At 41.2% G+C, this 16,424-nt stretch overlaps 1 protein-coding gene across 1 annotated transcript in view; it reads right to left on the bottom strand.

Annotated features, from left to right (window-relative positions):
* Positions 1 to 16,424, bottom strand: part of LOC132383327 (CUB and sushi domain-containing protein 2-like) — a 637,190-nt gene that overhangs the window by 497,662 nt on the left and 123,104 nt on the right. The window contains exon 3 of the mRNA XM_059954230.1: positions 9,409 to 9,521. Coding sequence (XP_059810213.1) covers positions 9,409 to 9,521 — 113 coding nt within the window. The remainder of the gene's footprint in view (positions 1 to 9,408; positions 9,522 to 16,424) is intronic.

The following is a 16,424-nucleotide window of genomic DNA, read 5'->3' as shown; positions in this document are numbered from 1 at the left end:
GGTGTTTGATTCAAACTCTTCGCTCAAGTAGCAAGTGGAAGGCAGCCTTTTCACACCCCATCCTGGCATAACAATAGAGTGGGGGGCCCCCCGCTATTCCCCGGCTCACTCTGTGAGCGATCTGCCAGGTTTAAGATTTCTTCCTTCGATTTGGAAACTACAGACTTTTTGTTTCCTTCGCCAACAATCCTCACCCCACCATTCTTGAATTCTGCATTAACTTTGAACACTCCTTTGAGTACAGACGCCGGGGAACTCACACTTCCCCCGGTTACCAAGATTAACCCCTTTCCCACTGAACCAAGTCCATCTGACCCACAAGGACGGCCGTCCCGTTCCACTGGATCAGATACCTCAGACTTCTTCTGAGCTCCGTTACCAGGTTCAGCACCTCGGGCATCCCCATCTTGGACACACTCAAACGGGACATTGGCCTCTTCCAGGCTTTCAACACCCATACCTTTTTCAAATTCTAACTTCCCCTGATCCTCCCAGTTACTCTCTGGGCAGCTCCCACCTGGGGAAGGCGCAACCCTGCGAGCTGAAACAACCTCCTCGGCCTTTTCAGCAGACCCCTTCGAGGCAAGGGTATCCTTTTCATCTCGGACTGCCCTCCTCTCATTATCGGGAACACCTTTAGAACTCTCAAGTTCTTCAAACAATTCTGCCAAACCAGACAGATCATCCATGTCCAACTCTGGACCTTTTAACAGCTTTATCTGTTTCTCATCTTTATTTCCTACCTTTAGGACCTTTCTCTTCGCTAAAGGCAGATCTATCTCCTCTCCCTTACCCCCTTTCACTTTACTACTCTTCGTCTTACCACCCTCTAAACCCGCATGGCACAGGGTCAGCAAAGACGTCTCGGCCAAATCAAAACTGGCCAGATTTAAACTGCTCTCGTTCATTGCTCTCTCTCTCGACAGGCTGCGAGTGACCGCGCCGGCGAGATGGTCCTTGGGCGCTGGGGACGGGGCCACCATACTCGCCGGTCACCAGGTCGACAGCATTGCTGACCAAACCTTACCCCCTGCTAAGTCATTTCCCAGCAGGATGTCCACGTCAGCTCTCGGGAATTCTGAGGGCACCCCCACTTCAACTGATCCATACACCAGCTCACAATCCAGAATGACCTTATACAAGGGCACCATTTCTATCCGTTTATTTATTCCTTCCACCTTTACCATGCCCGTTTCCCGACCAAATTCCAGTACCTTACGGCTAACCAGGGATAATTCAGAGCCCGTATCCCTCCAGATTCGTACGGAAACTGGTGTGTCTCCCTCCATCACAGACACAGTTCCGTATGACAGACAACTCCCAGAGCCTTCTCGTACTCTGTCTACCCTCGGCTCTCTGGTCGATTTGCTGGTTACCACGGCACACCTGATAGGGACTGCTGCTTTCCCTCTTCCTATCTCCTTCCTCGGAGCAAAGCGTCGAGATGCAATGTGCCTCTCCTTTCCACAATTAAAACAGGTCAAACCCGGAGACCTCTGGCCGTCTTGCCTTTCCCCCTCAACCTTACCGCTAGCTCCCGGTGGGACCTCTGCCTCACTCGTCCGACTTTCTCGATCGTTCCCACGGTTTCTCTGGGGACCTTTATTCGAGGGAGTCTTTGTCTTGTGGGTTAGGGCATATTCGTCCGCCAACCTGGCAAATTCTGAAATGGACTTATCCGGCTTTTCATTCAAATACACCCGGATCTCCTCCGGAACACAACTTTTGAATTCCTCAATCAAAAATAACTCCCTGAGACGCCCATAATCCTCGCCCACTCTTTCCGCGGTGCACCAACAGTCCAAGAGCACCCCTTTCTCATGGGCTAGCTCAGTATATGTTTGATTCCACCCTTTCCTTAAATTTCTAAACTTTTGTCTATAAGCCTCAGGTACCAATTCGTAAGTCCAGAGAATGACCTTTTTTACCTCATCATAATTCTCCGCTCCTCCCTCCTCCAGGGACAAGGCCGCATATGCTCGTTGGGCCTTCCCCTTTAACACACTTTGTAACAAAGCCACCCACTGCTCTTTTGGCCACTTCTGATTTACTGCCACCTTTTCAAAAAGCAAGAAATAACTATCGACATCTGCCTCCTTGAACGGAGGCACCAATCTCAACTCCCTACTAACATTAAACCGCTCTGCTTGGTCTAACCCTTGATCTCTTCGCTCGTTCTTCATCTTCTCAATTTCCCAGTCATGTTGCCTCTGTTTCTCTTTCTCAGTCCATTCCTTCTCTTTCTCAGCCCGTTCCTTCTCTTTCTCAGCCCGTTCCTTCTCTTTCTCTTCTGCTTCTAGCTTCTTTAGGTGAATTTCATGCTGCCTTTGCCTTTCCCTCTCTCTCTCTTGCCTTTCCCTCCCTCTCTCTCTCTCTCAGCCACTTCCAGCTCTTTTAACTTAAGTTCACGTTCCAACTTTAATTTCTCCACCTCTATCTGAACCGTCCCACTTGATGGTACTTTGTCAGGGATATCTTCCAATACCTCATCTTCAAACACATTCTTCCCAACGTAATACTGAGTTATGGCCCTTTGTACCTCCCGCTTTTTCATGGACGACCTCACTGCTGTGAGGTTCAACCCCTTCGCTAAATTTAACAAGTCTGATTTTGTGGCCGCCTCTAGCGCCCCCACCGTCTGGTTTTCCATAAATTCACCCACGTCCATCTTTGCTGGTTTCCCGTCTGGCTACCCGTGTAACCAGATTCAAGTTTTTTGATTTACAAGCCCGATTCATTGGCCTCCCAATTTCGTGTCAAATCCCGGACGAGAAACCCAATTGTTACGTCTCCTGTAACTGGAGAACTTACCAGCAAAGATAGAGAGGTCCGTTGAAGTCTGATGTCACTATTTTCAAACGTTTTATTCGTAAAGGGACACAAAAGTAGGGTTAATACATACATTCAGATAGTGCACATTGTCAACACTCAATCTAAAGCGCGGGTATAGTAATAATCATCATTAAGAAGTGAGCTCTGCTGATGTCTAGGGGTTAATAGATTGTCCGTTGGAAATATAAAAGTCACTCAGAAGGTTGCAGGCCTCAGCCCTTTGAAAATCGCTGGGTTTCACGTGGGGCGACCGAGAGAGAGAGATTGGGGGAGAAGAGAAAGAACTTGCCGAGTCTTGATGAATCTTCCGTGAAATCGGGGGAGTGTTGGTTCCCTCTCCCCGATGTTAGTTAAAGCGGTTTTCTGTGATTCCAGCCACAAATTCCAATCCCGGAATCTAACGCACGTGGCTTCCTTCAGAATCGCTCCCCGCTGCTGCGGGATCACTCTCTCGTGTCTTCTGGGTGCGTCTGAGGGGCTGTCCCCCTGAGACTCTCCTTTATACTTCCTCACGGGGTCGCAGGTGTCAATCAGGTTGTGATGATGCAATCTCTCTCTCAACCAGCCCACCTTGCCTGAGGGCTTTTCACGTGGTCCATGAGACAATAGTCGCTGTTGTCTTTATTCTGTATCCCTAGTGGGACCTGCAATTTGGCACGTCTCTCTCTCTCTCTCTCTGACTGGGTCTACTGACCCCCCCCCCCCCACCTCTTTCGACGGGTGCTCTGGCGATTCTCACAAAAGGAGGGGGCTGGGATCATAACACACCTTAATTTAAAGTCTCTTTCATTACTTGTCATAAATCCTCAACTAAAAGAAATCCATGCTATGTTTTTAGGTGAATGTTACCTTTGTTCAATACTGCTACCAGAAACCAATCTACTGGCCATTAGTCTAGTCAACAGTTTTTTTTTTCTCTTCTCTCTATTTTTCCATAGAGGAACTACTTTGGCAAACCATGCATCTCCTGTAATAACTTCCAAGGCTAAGTATCTCTGAATAAAATGTGACTACTTCAAGCCTATTTTCTAAATGGGGAGAACGTTCAGAAATTAGAGGTATAAGAGGGCTGGGAGTCCTTGTGCAGGGGTCGCTTCAGGTTGAGAAAGCAGTAAGAAAGGCAAATGCAATGTTTTGCATTTAATTCAAGAAGACTAGAAAATAAAATCAAAGGATGTAATGCTAAGTCTTTATAGGTCATTGTACAGACCACATTTGTAGCATTGTGAACAGTTTTGAGGTACCATATCTAAGAGAGGATGTGCTGGCACTGGAGTGGGTCCAGAGGAGTTTTACAAGAAAGATACTGGAAACGAAAAGATTTACACAGGAGGAGATTTTTTTTTTTGGCTCTGGGCCTGTACTCTCCAGAGTTTGAAGAATGAGGGGCGATCTCATTGAAATATCAAATTTTGAAACACAAGGATTAAGTGGACATGCACAGGATTTCCAGTAGCGGGAATTCCAGGACAAGAGGGCGTATCCTCACAATAAAAAGGCATTCCTTGAGACAGAGATGAGAAGGAATATCTTTAGTCAGAGGGTGATGAATGTATGAAATTCATTGCTACCAACACTTGTGCAGTTCAAATCATTGGCTGTAATAAGGTAGAGGTCAATAGGTACTTGATTACTAAGGGCATCAAAGGTTACAGGGAGAAGGCAGAAGAATGGGAGAATAAATCAGCCATGATTGAATAATAGAGCAAACTCGATGGATTAAATCATCTTATTCTGCTCCTATGTCTTATAAGGATCAGCATATTGAAGTGTATATGTTATTAATGCTGAATGGCATTATTTCAGATAAATATTTGACAATAAAGCAAATATTCTAATCATTATACTCAAGTAATTTTATCTTTTAAAAGAGCTCAACTATGCATCATAAAATATTACTGCCACAAGTCACACTTTGATTGCCTCTTACAAAATAACCTCAATTACCATCTGTAGTATGGGGAAGTCACCGAGAGATCATTGTAATTGTCCGGTAATTTTGATTCTGATGAACAATTTTAATTGCCTGAATCCAGTATATTATTTGCATTTTATAATATTATAGGTTTGCTTCCCTTTTGCTGACATTTCATCAATGGTCCTTATTATAAGGGATGAATTTTCAATATAATTTTCTGCAATTCTCTTCACTCAGCCTCAGCTTCTAGGGAAAGTTCTAATTAGAGCTTTCTGAGATTGGTTAAATCAAAACAAGGGAGTATTTGCTTATAATGATTCATTAAATCTATATGATTTTTAAATACAATCCTTATGAACGGCCCTTTCAAACCTTTGCAGAAAATGTACAAGAGAATCAGTGAATTGTATTTGTGCTGCAATCCATTCTGTGACAGCTCCCAGAATGATAAACTAAATAAATTTGACATTGAGCCTCATTCAGTAATATTCCAGTTGACAGTCAAGCACTTGGACAAATGGGTAGGTTTTAAGGATCAACTTAAACAGTAGGGAAGTAGCAATTCCAGGACTTAGTGCCTTAGCATCAGAAGATGTGGCCAGCTACAATGGAACATTCACAACCAAGGATAACCTGGTGGGCAGAATTGGAACAATGCAGATATACCAAAGGGTTATAAAGTTAGGAAGATAAGCATGTCAGTTGTCGGAGCCACAAAAGATTGTTGTTGCTTTTGAATATCTTCCACTATTCAAAGTGTTTCCGGTTTGTGATCTATCTGTACTACATTTTATAGAATTATCCCATGAACTTAAGTAATTCTTTTGGTACAATAGACTCTATTGATGTCAGCCATTGACAGAAAAAGATCCTCAGGGCTCAATATCTAACCTCTTATTCTGTCACTGTGATATCCTGGCTATCTACAGCAGCAGTAGAAACTAAAACCAGCACCCAACTGAGAAACTGTGTGGCAGTTTCATTTTCTTTCACTTTCATGTTTCAAAGTTCCAGCAGTAATGATTCAGACAACAATTTTCAAAGGACAATCTCCTAACCAAAACATTCAGTTGAGCAAATCCTTATTGTGTGCTTCTGAAGTGAAATCATGAAAGGATTTGAGGAAAAACTCTGTGCAGTGTGAGAAATCTCTTTCTTGCAAACTTGCTGGGGTAGGAAACTGTTCTCTGTGGTACAGTAATGCATAGTTTTAATATTGAATATTATTGATTTCAGTGCAACTTAATATTTATACTTTTACATTCTGACCAATTTGTAACAAAGACAAATATACTAACCAAATTCATAAATTTCTATTATATATTGCTACCACATTCTCCAATTTCAATCACAATGAATAATTATATTCAAATATAACAACTAACTATATATCATCACCAGCTTTTGTAGTATTACACTGCTTAAAGAGAACAAAAAAAACAATTCCATACAAAAACTAATCACTAAAAACCTTACAGAAATGTAAGAACGATCAGAAAAATAAAGCGATTACGACGATAAAATGACCTATTTATTGTTAATCTGTTTCTAAACATTAGCTATTAATCTATTTAAATATATTAACCACTAATCTCATAAGATGTTTTCCTTTCCAGTAAATTTTGATGGTTCCTTACTGAATGTTTATTTGTCAAAAATTTGTGACATGTATTCATGTTTCATCAACATTGTTAGTTAAAACTTTAAAACGTAACAGCAAATAGTTCTTGTCTTTCATAGGCCTACCTTGAATTTGCACTAACACCACTGACTTCTAAGTGCACAGTTATCACCCACAGTAATAATAGATCACTGCATTTTCTCCACTCAAGCATCAAGTCAACTTGCCTCTCTCTGATGCAAATCCATAGGAATTAAAATATAGTGCAAAGAATTTTCAAATAAAGTCCTTGCTTTGTCAATAGCCAACAAATTGCAGCCAAAGGATGGGATATGTTACAATTCACCTGTATCACATTTCAAATGTACAACAAACATGCTTTTAGTCTTCTGCTCATCTTTTCAGTAATTCTATGAAAATCTTATCTGTGTCACTTTCTGCAAATTGTTTCATCCTTTGCAAATGTATTGACTTCCATTTAAAACATTTGATTGAACATGAATTAACACAGCCCTTACATCAGCATTGTCATCAAATTCAAATCACCACTTTTTAAAAACAGTAATAACATAAAGGGAGAAAGTTGTATCATGCCACCCACATTGGAAGAATTAGTACCCATTATTGCACGACCATTTCCAATTCAACTAAACAGTATTGATTCTACTGATACTCCATAGATGAAACGGTCTGAAAATAAAACATGGGGCAGGATCGGGACATTTGGCCCATTGAGTCTGCTCCACCATTCAAATGTGGCTGAATTATTTTTCTTCTCAAATCTCCTGCCAGCTCCCCATAAATGTTGATGCCCTTACTAATCAAGAGCCTATCAATTTCTGCTTCAAATATATCTACTGCCTTTGCCTCCATAGCTGTGTGTAATTGTCCTTATCTGTCCAAGTCTGTATGGTTCTTCAACACTAACTGCCTCTCCGCCAATTTTTGTATCATCGGCACAAAATCGGTACTTGGGCACAAATCCTTCAATTCAGTCATCCAGGTTATTAACATATAATGTGAAAATTAGCAGAGCCAACACTCACCCCTGAAAAACACCAGTAGTAACCAGCAGTTAATCAGAAAATCCCCCCTTTATTTCCACTCTTTGCCTTCTGCCAGTCAGCCGATTTTCTATCCATGCTTGTATCTTTCTTGTGATACCATGGGTTTCTACCTTATCTAGCAGCCTCATGTGTGGCACCTTGTCAAAGTCCTACTGAAAATCAATGCAAACAACCTCCATAGACTCTCCTTTGTCTATCTTGCCTGTTACTTCCTCAAAGAAACAATCCATTAGAGAGTACCACTTCCTCACAACCTACTTTAACTAGTCATTTGGAAAAGCTGTAACATCCAATGATAAATCAGAAAAAAAAACCAAAGATTCAAAGATTCAAACCAAACCAAAATATGCATAATATAATTACTATTAGATACATTTCATATTTTAAAATATTCATTAAATTCATCTGACAAAAGCATTTCATAAATGGTTTTCAGCTGCTTCTATAATTACAAACTTAAGGCTCATCTATAATTATGACAAAATACAGCCTACTCCATTTGAGCTGTGTATTGATTCTTACTAAATTAATCTCTAACATATTCTACCTCATTTGTTGCAAACCTGAAATATTCTCAGTTTTCGTTCATTATCTCTAGCAACAATGCAAATCATCTATTTGCTATTGAATTTCCTTGCACTTGCTTTTAAATTTCCTGTTAAATTTCCTTGAATTTCCATGATTAATTTTGATTATCAGATGTCTGATGAGTCAACTCTGCACCTAGCATGAGAAAACAATGCATATTGCTTACAAAGTAGTGGGAGTCACACATCCAGGAACATAATATGGTTGGTGTATGATTCAGATCTCAGCAAATCTTGCCATTTTCTTTGAAACAATGGTTATTTGTTTCTTTTCATTTATCTATTAATATCTAATTGTAAAAAAATTAAAATAAACTACCAACACTCATACTTATTTTTTGCTTGTTCAAATTCATGAAATGTGATTAAATTCCTGTGCAGAAGTAGTCAATGTTTGAGATCAAGACACATCCTGAAACTAAATGATATACTGTTTCCTGTATTGTTTGCATTCATATTGCCTGTGTAAAACTCTGCACTTGTACAAAGTTTTACTAAGTTTTCTTCTGCTTTGCTGATTTCCTTGCAAACATTGCATTATTAAGTAACTTCAACCTTTTTACTCTTCTGCTCCTTTAAAATATGGTGTAGATAAAACAGTATACCAAACTGCAGAACTAAATTGCAAAAGCCAAAATAGTATACATTGAAATTAATGCAAAGCTCATCTATAACTCTTGCTCATGAGTTTTCACCTTTTTTCTCCCAGCATCACCAAGCAATAAAGCTTGCTTTCATTAACCCAAGTGATAATCTGATATTAAGCATACAAGTTTATCACACTGGCAGGACGTAAGAAATTTGTGATTCTTGTAACCACCAAATAGTGGACTATTCTACATCATCACAAAACTTCCTATAACTTGCAATATCAACCACCACTCTCTCTGGATAAATACAAAATTCAAAACCATCTTTAACTTAAGATGTCAAACAAGCCACCCTAAGAGGTACAATTAGGATTTTTTTCCATTAATATTTTGTTCTTCTAGTTCTGCTTCCACTATTTACACTCCAGTATCTGCAGCCACATTTCATATTTATTTTGTCACCACAGTGATGGAATTGTAAGGCACACATTGAAAAATAAATAATACGCTGCATAATTTTGGAAACATGGCATATTCCCATATTTGTAATTAAGCTTTCGACTTCAGGACGTTTGTGGTGACAAAGGTATTCTATCAGTAGTTCCGGACAAGTTATTTTCAATATTCAACAAATAAAGTTTCCAATATCCTTTTCCTATTCCTCAGTATAATGAAAATAACTCTTTGGTTTTAGCTGTAACATCTCATCAATAGTGTCTGAGTTAACTTTTAACAAGTTCTTTGCATATTGCACAATAAACCAAGATACTTCCAACATGAATCAGCACCCTACCTTCATAGATTGCTCTGAAGCCTTGTGCGCTCACTGCATAATCACTGAGAAGCCACAATGTGAGAACAGATCCAGAACTCACAATTGGAGGAGGAATCTGAAAACCTGTTAACCTGCAAAGAAATAAGAAACACAATCAGAAATTTCAAACTCGTTGGTGATTTAAGCTGGAGAGATTCATTACAAAAATCAGAATTAAGGCAGAAAGTGCAGCATCAGCATTCAAAAACAGTTCACCAAGTTGCAGGCCACAAAGCAACTACACAATCTTTGTAATAGACCCAAATTCAGATGAGTTAGTGTGCTGGTGTGGGATGTGGCAATATCTCTTATTGGTCAAAAGTATTGTGCACACTAAATCTCAGTTCATGATTACCCAATTTTAAATTACCCAATTATTTTGGGTATTCATCGTCTTTTATGCAGTGCTGGGTTGGCCTGAGCCTCAGGTATCATCACAACCGGTTATCTTCTGCGCTCAGCTGACAGAAGCTGTATTGTCAGTTGAGCAACTGAACACGATAGGATACTGAACATTGCAAGTCTTTCTGGTTCAATGCAATGGGAAAATGAAGATTCTACAAGAAGCAACAAACCCAGTCCTCATGAAATAGTTTGTTTGTTAACCAAAGCTGACATCTTCACTCAGGAGAACCAGACAGCATGTTCAACCTTCTCATCAATCTCCTATTCCAGGCTTTGGGGCTAGCTGCGCTTAAGTCTGCTCATTGCCCTTGAATGCTGTTGACATAGATTTGCACTTTATTGATGTCAGTTGCAAATGTTCATCACTTCTTAAGCTCTAGTGGACCCCAGCAAGACCAAAGTTATTAATCTAGCTGAGGAAGCTGATGCAAGAATTATGATACAGAAAGTCATCATTTGCAAAATACTCATTTTGAACACCCTGTCTAGACATCTTGTGAAGCACAAAACAAAGATTGACACATGGAATATGACAAAAGATAAAATATCAAACTTAAAAAAAGGAATCCATCCAGTTAAAATTAATTTCTCAGAGGAAAGAAATCCCATACATTCAAATTAGTTTTTTTTCTGTCAGAGACAGAAGGATTATTAAGCAATAGAGCAGACTGTGTACATGATTAATGTCAAATTTTATTCAACAAAGTAGAATACTTTCAGCTTTCTATAGGTTATGGAAAGTTGACTTTCAGTAGTTCAAGCAAACACACACACACAAAATACTGGAGGAACTCAGCAGGTCAGGCAACGTCAATGAAAGAGCACAGTCAACACTTTGAGCCCAGACTCTTCATCAGGACTGGAGAGAAAAAGAGAGAGTCGGAGTAAGAAGGTGGGGGGGGGGGGGAAGGATGGAGGAAACATAAAGTGATGGGTGAAATCAGGAGGAGGGGAGGGGCGAAGTACAGAGCTGGGAGGTTGATAAGTGAAAGTGATACAGTAGATGACCCCAAGAGATTCTGCAGGGGATGGAGGAATTTAAGGAGGATTTTGTACTGGATGTGGAGGCTGGTGGGGTGGTAGGTGGGGACAAGAGGAACCCTATCCCTGGTGGGGTGGTGGAAGGATGGAGTGAGGGCAGCTGGGCGCAAAATGGAAGGGATGTGGTTGAGGTGTTGATGGTGGAGGAAGGAAAGCCCCTTTCTTTGAAGTGGGAGGACTTCTCCTTAGTTCTACAATGAAAAGCTTCATCCTGAGAGCAGATGTTATGCAGATGGAGGAACTGAAAGAAAGGGATGGCATTTTCACAAGCAAGTATAGTCCAGCTTGCTGTGAGAGTTAGTGGGTTTATAATGGACATCAGTAGATAAGTTGTCTCCAGAGGTAGCGACAGAGAGGTCGAGAAAGGGGAGGGTGCTGTTAAAAATGGACCAGGTAAATTTGAGGGCAGGGTGGAAGCTGGAGGCAAAGTTCATGAAGTCAAAGAGCTCCACATGGGTGCAGGAAGCAGCACCAATGCAGTCGTCAATGTAGCGTAGGATAAGTTGGGGAGTGATACAGGGTAGTCTTGCAACATAGACTGTTCCACACAGCAAGCAAAAAGACAGGCATAGGTGGAACCCATGCGAGTGCCTATGGCTACACCTTTTGTTTGAAGGAGTTGGGAGGAGCCGAAGGAGAAATGATTCAGAGCGAGGAAAAGTTCTGCCAGATGGAGAGAGTGATGGTGGAGGGGAACTGGTTGGGTCTGGTGTCCAGAAAGAAACAGAGCTTTGAGGCCTTCCTGATGAGGGATGGGGATGTTTAGGGAATGGATATCCATAGTGAAAATAAGATGATCAGGCCCAGGGAGATTGAAATCATTGAAAAGATTAAGAGCATGTGAAGTGTCACGGATGTAGGTAGGAAGGGAATGGACCTGGGGGATAAAACTGAGTTGAGGGATGCAGATGTAAGTTAAGTGGGGCAGTAACAAGCAGAAACAATGGGTCTACATGGACAGGCAGATTTGTGGATCTTAGACAGGAAGTACAAATGGGAGGTGTGGAGTGGGGGAACTATGAGATTGGTGGCAATGGATAGGATATCCCCATAGTTAATAAGATCGATGATGGTGTGGGGGAAAATGGCCTGGTACTCCATAGTGGAGTCCTGTTCAAGGAGAAAATAAGAGGAGTTTTTCGAAAATTGTCGCCGGGCCTCAGTAAGGTACAGGTCAGTCTGTCAGACTACTACAGCGCCCCTCTTATCTGTGGGTTTGTTAGTGAAGTTAGGATTAATGTGGAGAGGGGAGAGCAGTGCATTCGGAAGGAGAAAGTTTGGTTTTGGAGAGAGGAGCAGTGAAGATGAGATGGTTGATACCCTATCCGCTGTTAGCAATGCAAAGATCCAGAGCAGGCAGAAAACGAGAGTGGGGTGTCCAGTAAGAAGAGAAGGGATAAAGACAGGCAAGGGGGTCATCGGAGTGGTGTGGAGAGTCTTTGTCAAAGAAGAAGGCACGAGGACAGAGGCAGCAAAACAAGAGCTTAGTGTCATGACGTGCGTGGAACTCACTGACGTGTGCACACAGGAGGACAAAGGTGAGGCCCTTACTGAGGACAGAACAATCTGCATCAGAGAGGGGAAGGTTGGAGGGGATGTGATAAGACTTCTATTTTGAACTGTTTGCTATAGCGACAGGACACCACTGATAAACATCTGTGAATTTCTGCTGTTAACTACACATTGATACACCAGAGTTTTGCTTTCCTCCTTAATACAGGTTTGCTCCCAAAGCTTCATTATTGACTTTCTTACAAATGCCGGGGTTCTATAGGAATGAGTTAAAATTTATTGGAAACACAGCCTGCAAAATAGTTTTGTGAAGGAAGCTCAGCTGGGATTGCTTGTTAATGTAACTTGGAAATACAACTACATTTACTGCTTTCATGTACGGAATACAATTCCTATTTAAACACTTATGCTGATAAAATTAATATTTTGCATACATAAAAATATTTTCTCCAGAGGTGAACAACACAAGAAGAGTCATTCCTAATTAGCCCTGGGACCATAGAGACAGTGAAAAGTCAATGGCATTGCTGGGTTGGAGGCACATGCACACTTGAGCAAGGGTGGCAGAGTTCTTTCATTCAAGGACATTGAAACAGATGGATTTTTGCAACAATAGTTTTATGATTTATGCTACAAGATTTAATTCAGTATTATTTTATTTACTTTACTGAATTTTAATTCTTCATCTACCACAATTTGATTTGAACATATCATGAAATCAGTGGTTCAGAACTCTAGCTCATATTCATACACCATTGCTGAGTGGCTTTTTTGTTGGATTAGCTTCCCAAACACAAGACCACAAAACATAGGAGCAGAATAAGGCCTTTCGGCCTATTGAGTCTGCTCTGCCATTCCATCATGGCAGATGTTGTATCTCTTTCAAACCATTCTCTTGCCTTATCCCTGTTATCTTTGATGCCCTTACTAATCAAGAAACTATCAACCTCCCCTTTAAGCATATCCAATAACTAATTCACAACATCTATCTGTGGCAATAAATTCCACATATTCATCATTCTTTGCTTAAAGAAATCCCTCCTCATCTCTATTTGAAAGGGGCATACTTCTCTTTTGAGACTGGTCCTAGACCCTCCCACTATTGGAAACAGCCTCTCAATTTCACTCTATTGAGGCCTTTCAATATTAGATAGGTTTATGGAACAAGGATGGAATCAGTACACTGCTCTTCAACTCATTCAATGCATTCAAGAGTAACTTACATCTGTATAGCATGATTAATGAGAAAATATGTGCCATTAAAGACATAATCAAAGAGCAAAGTATGAGAAATGAAGAGCAGCACAGTTCCTGATGGTTGGACAATGGGAATAGTGAAATGCAAAGCTCATCATGTAGAAGAATAAAACTTGGGGAAAGAGATTCTGTGTCCTTGCATTAGTTAAAAGTAAGAGCAACAGTCAGCCACTGGGCCTCCTTAGTCTGTCCTTCATTCAGTATAATAATAGTTGATTTCCACAGGCCTTAAATTCTCTTTTTGCCAGTCCCCTATAGCCCTTAATTCCTGAATCTATAAAAAAGTTAACTCCATCCATTTTACACAACCAGACATCAACAAGACACATAAAAGACAATTTTAAGTTCAAGACCAGATATTAGCAGAGATCTGCTTTAAGCGTTCAGCCTGCATCCTAGACTAATAGTTATTTGGAACTTTGCAATAGCTGTGCAGACAACATATCAACCTTTCAATTGGTACCCTTTGCACTAAATTTATTTCAGAACAGGGACAATTCTTGCAAAGCCAAGCCCTCTAAAATTGCTCGAATTACTTTTCAAATCCATATAGTTTCAAATAAAGGAGCACATTGATTATTTGTGATATTCTAAATTACATGAAAATAGTGGTACCATATTTCTTACAATAGCTTGTGAAGTACCAGATGTAATGTTTTAAATCAAGAGTGGCCTAACCAGAGTTTAATAGAGCTGCATCATTACCCCACGACTCTTAAACTCTATCCCTCAACTTATTAAAGCTAATACCCCATAAGCTTTTTTAACTACCCTATCTACCTGTGAGGCAACTTTCAGGGATCTGTGGACATGTACCTCCAGATCCCTCTGCTCCTCCACACTTCCAAGTATCCTGCCATTTACTTTGTACTCTGCCGTGGAGTTTGTCCTTCCAAAGTGTACCACCTCACACTTCTCCAGGTTGAACTCCATCTGCCACTTCTCAGCCCACTTCTGCATCCTATCAATGTCTCTCTGCAATCTTTGACAATCCTCTACACTATCTACAACACCACCAACCTTTGTGTTGTCTGTAAACCTGCCAACCCACCCTTTTACCCCCACATCCAGGTCATTAATAAAAATCACGAAAAGTAGAGGTTCCAGAACAGATCCTTGTGGAACACCGCCAGTGACAACCCTCCAATCCAAATGTACTCCCTCCACCACAACCCTCTGCCTTCTGCAGGCAAGCCAATTCTGAATCCACCTGTCCAAACTTCCCTGGATCCCATGCCTTCTGACTTTCTGAATAAGCTTACCATTTGGTACCTTGTCAAATGCCTTACTAAAATCCATGTAGATCACATCCACTGCACTACCCTCATCTATATGCCTGGTCACCTCCTCAAAGAACTCTATCAGGCTTGTCAGACATGATCTGCCCTTCACAAAGCTATGCTGACTGTCCCTGATCAGACCATGATTCTCTAGATACCCATAGATTCTATCTCTAAGAATCTTTTCCAACAGTTTTCCCACCACAGACATAAGGCTCACTGTGTCTATAATTACCTGGACTATCCCTACTACCTTTTTTGAACAAAGGGACAACATTCACCTCCCTCCAATCCTCTGGTACCATTCCCATGGACAACAAGGACATAAAGATCCTAGCCAGAGGCTCATCAATCTCTTCCCTCGCCTCGTGAAGCAGCCTGGGGAATATTCCGACAGGACCAGGGGACTTATCCGGCCTAATATATTTTAACAACTCCAACACCTCTTCTCCCTTAATATCAACATGCTCCAGAATATCAACCTCACTCATATTGTTATTGTCCTCACCATCATCAAGTTCCCTCTCATTGGTGAATATCGAAGAGAAGTATTCATTGAGGACCTTGCTCTCTTCCACAGCCTCCAGGCACATCTTCCCACTTTTATCTCTAATCTGTCCTACCTTCACTCTTGTCAGCCTTTTGTTCTTCACATGATTGAAGAATGCTTTGGGGTTTTCCTTCACCCTCCCTTCTTGCTCTCCTCAGTCCCTTCTTAAGCTCCTTTCTTGCTGCCCTATATTCCTCAATAGTCTCATCTGATCCTTGCTTCCTAAACCTCCTTTCTTCCTAGACGTATGCTGACTTCTTCCATCTGACTAGATTTTCCACTTCACTTGTCACCCATGGTTCCTTCACCCTACCATTCTTTATCTTCCTCACCAGGACAAATTTATCCCTGCAAGAGATCCCTAAACATCGACCACATGTCCATAGTACATTTCCCTGCGAAAACATCATCCCAATTCACACCCGCGTTCTAGCCTTATAGCCTCATAATTTGCCCTTCCCCAATTAAAAATTCTCCTGTCCTCTCTGATTTTATCCTTTTCCATGAAAATGTTAATGGCCAGGAAGTGGTGGTCACTGTCCCCCAGATGCTCTCCCAGTGAGAGAGCTGTGACCTGACCCGGTTTGTTACCTAATACTAGATCTAGTTTGGCATTCCCCCAGTCAGAGTGTCAACATACTCTGACAGGAATCCACCCTGGACACACTTAACAAACTCTGCCCCATCTAAACCATTGGAACTAATCAGTTACTAATCAATATTAGAGAAGTTAAAGTCACCCATGACAACAACCCCATTATTTTTGCACCTTTCCAAAATCTGCCTCCTAATCTGCTCCTCGGTATCTGTGCTGCAACCAGGGGGCCTATAGAATACTCCCAATAGAGTAACTGCTCTCTTCCTGGTCCTGACTTCCACCCATACTGACTCAAAAGAGGATCCTGTTACATTACCCACACTTTTCTGTAGCTGTAGTAGCATCCAGTAAT

This window comes from Hypanus sabinus, chromosome 30 (assembly GCF_030144855.1).
Source record: "Hypanus sabinus isolate sHypSab1 chromosome 30, sHypSab1.hap1, whole genome shotgun sequence".
In the NCBI taxonomy this organism is placed as follows: domain Eukaryota; kingdom Metazoa; phylum Chordata; class Chondrichthyes; order Myliobatiformes; family Dasyatidae; genus Hypanus; species Hypanus sabinus.
Note: the sequence above shows the minus strand (reverse complement) of the source record. Positions and strands in the feature narration are given on the sequence as shown.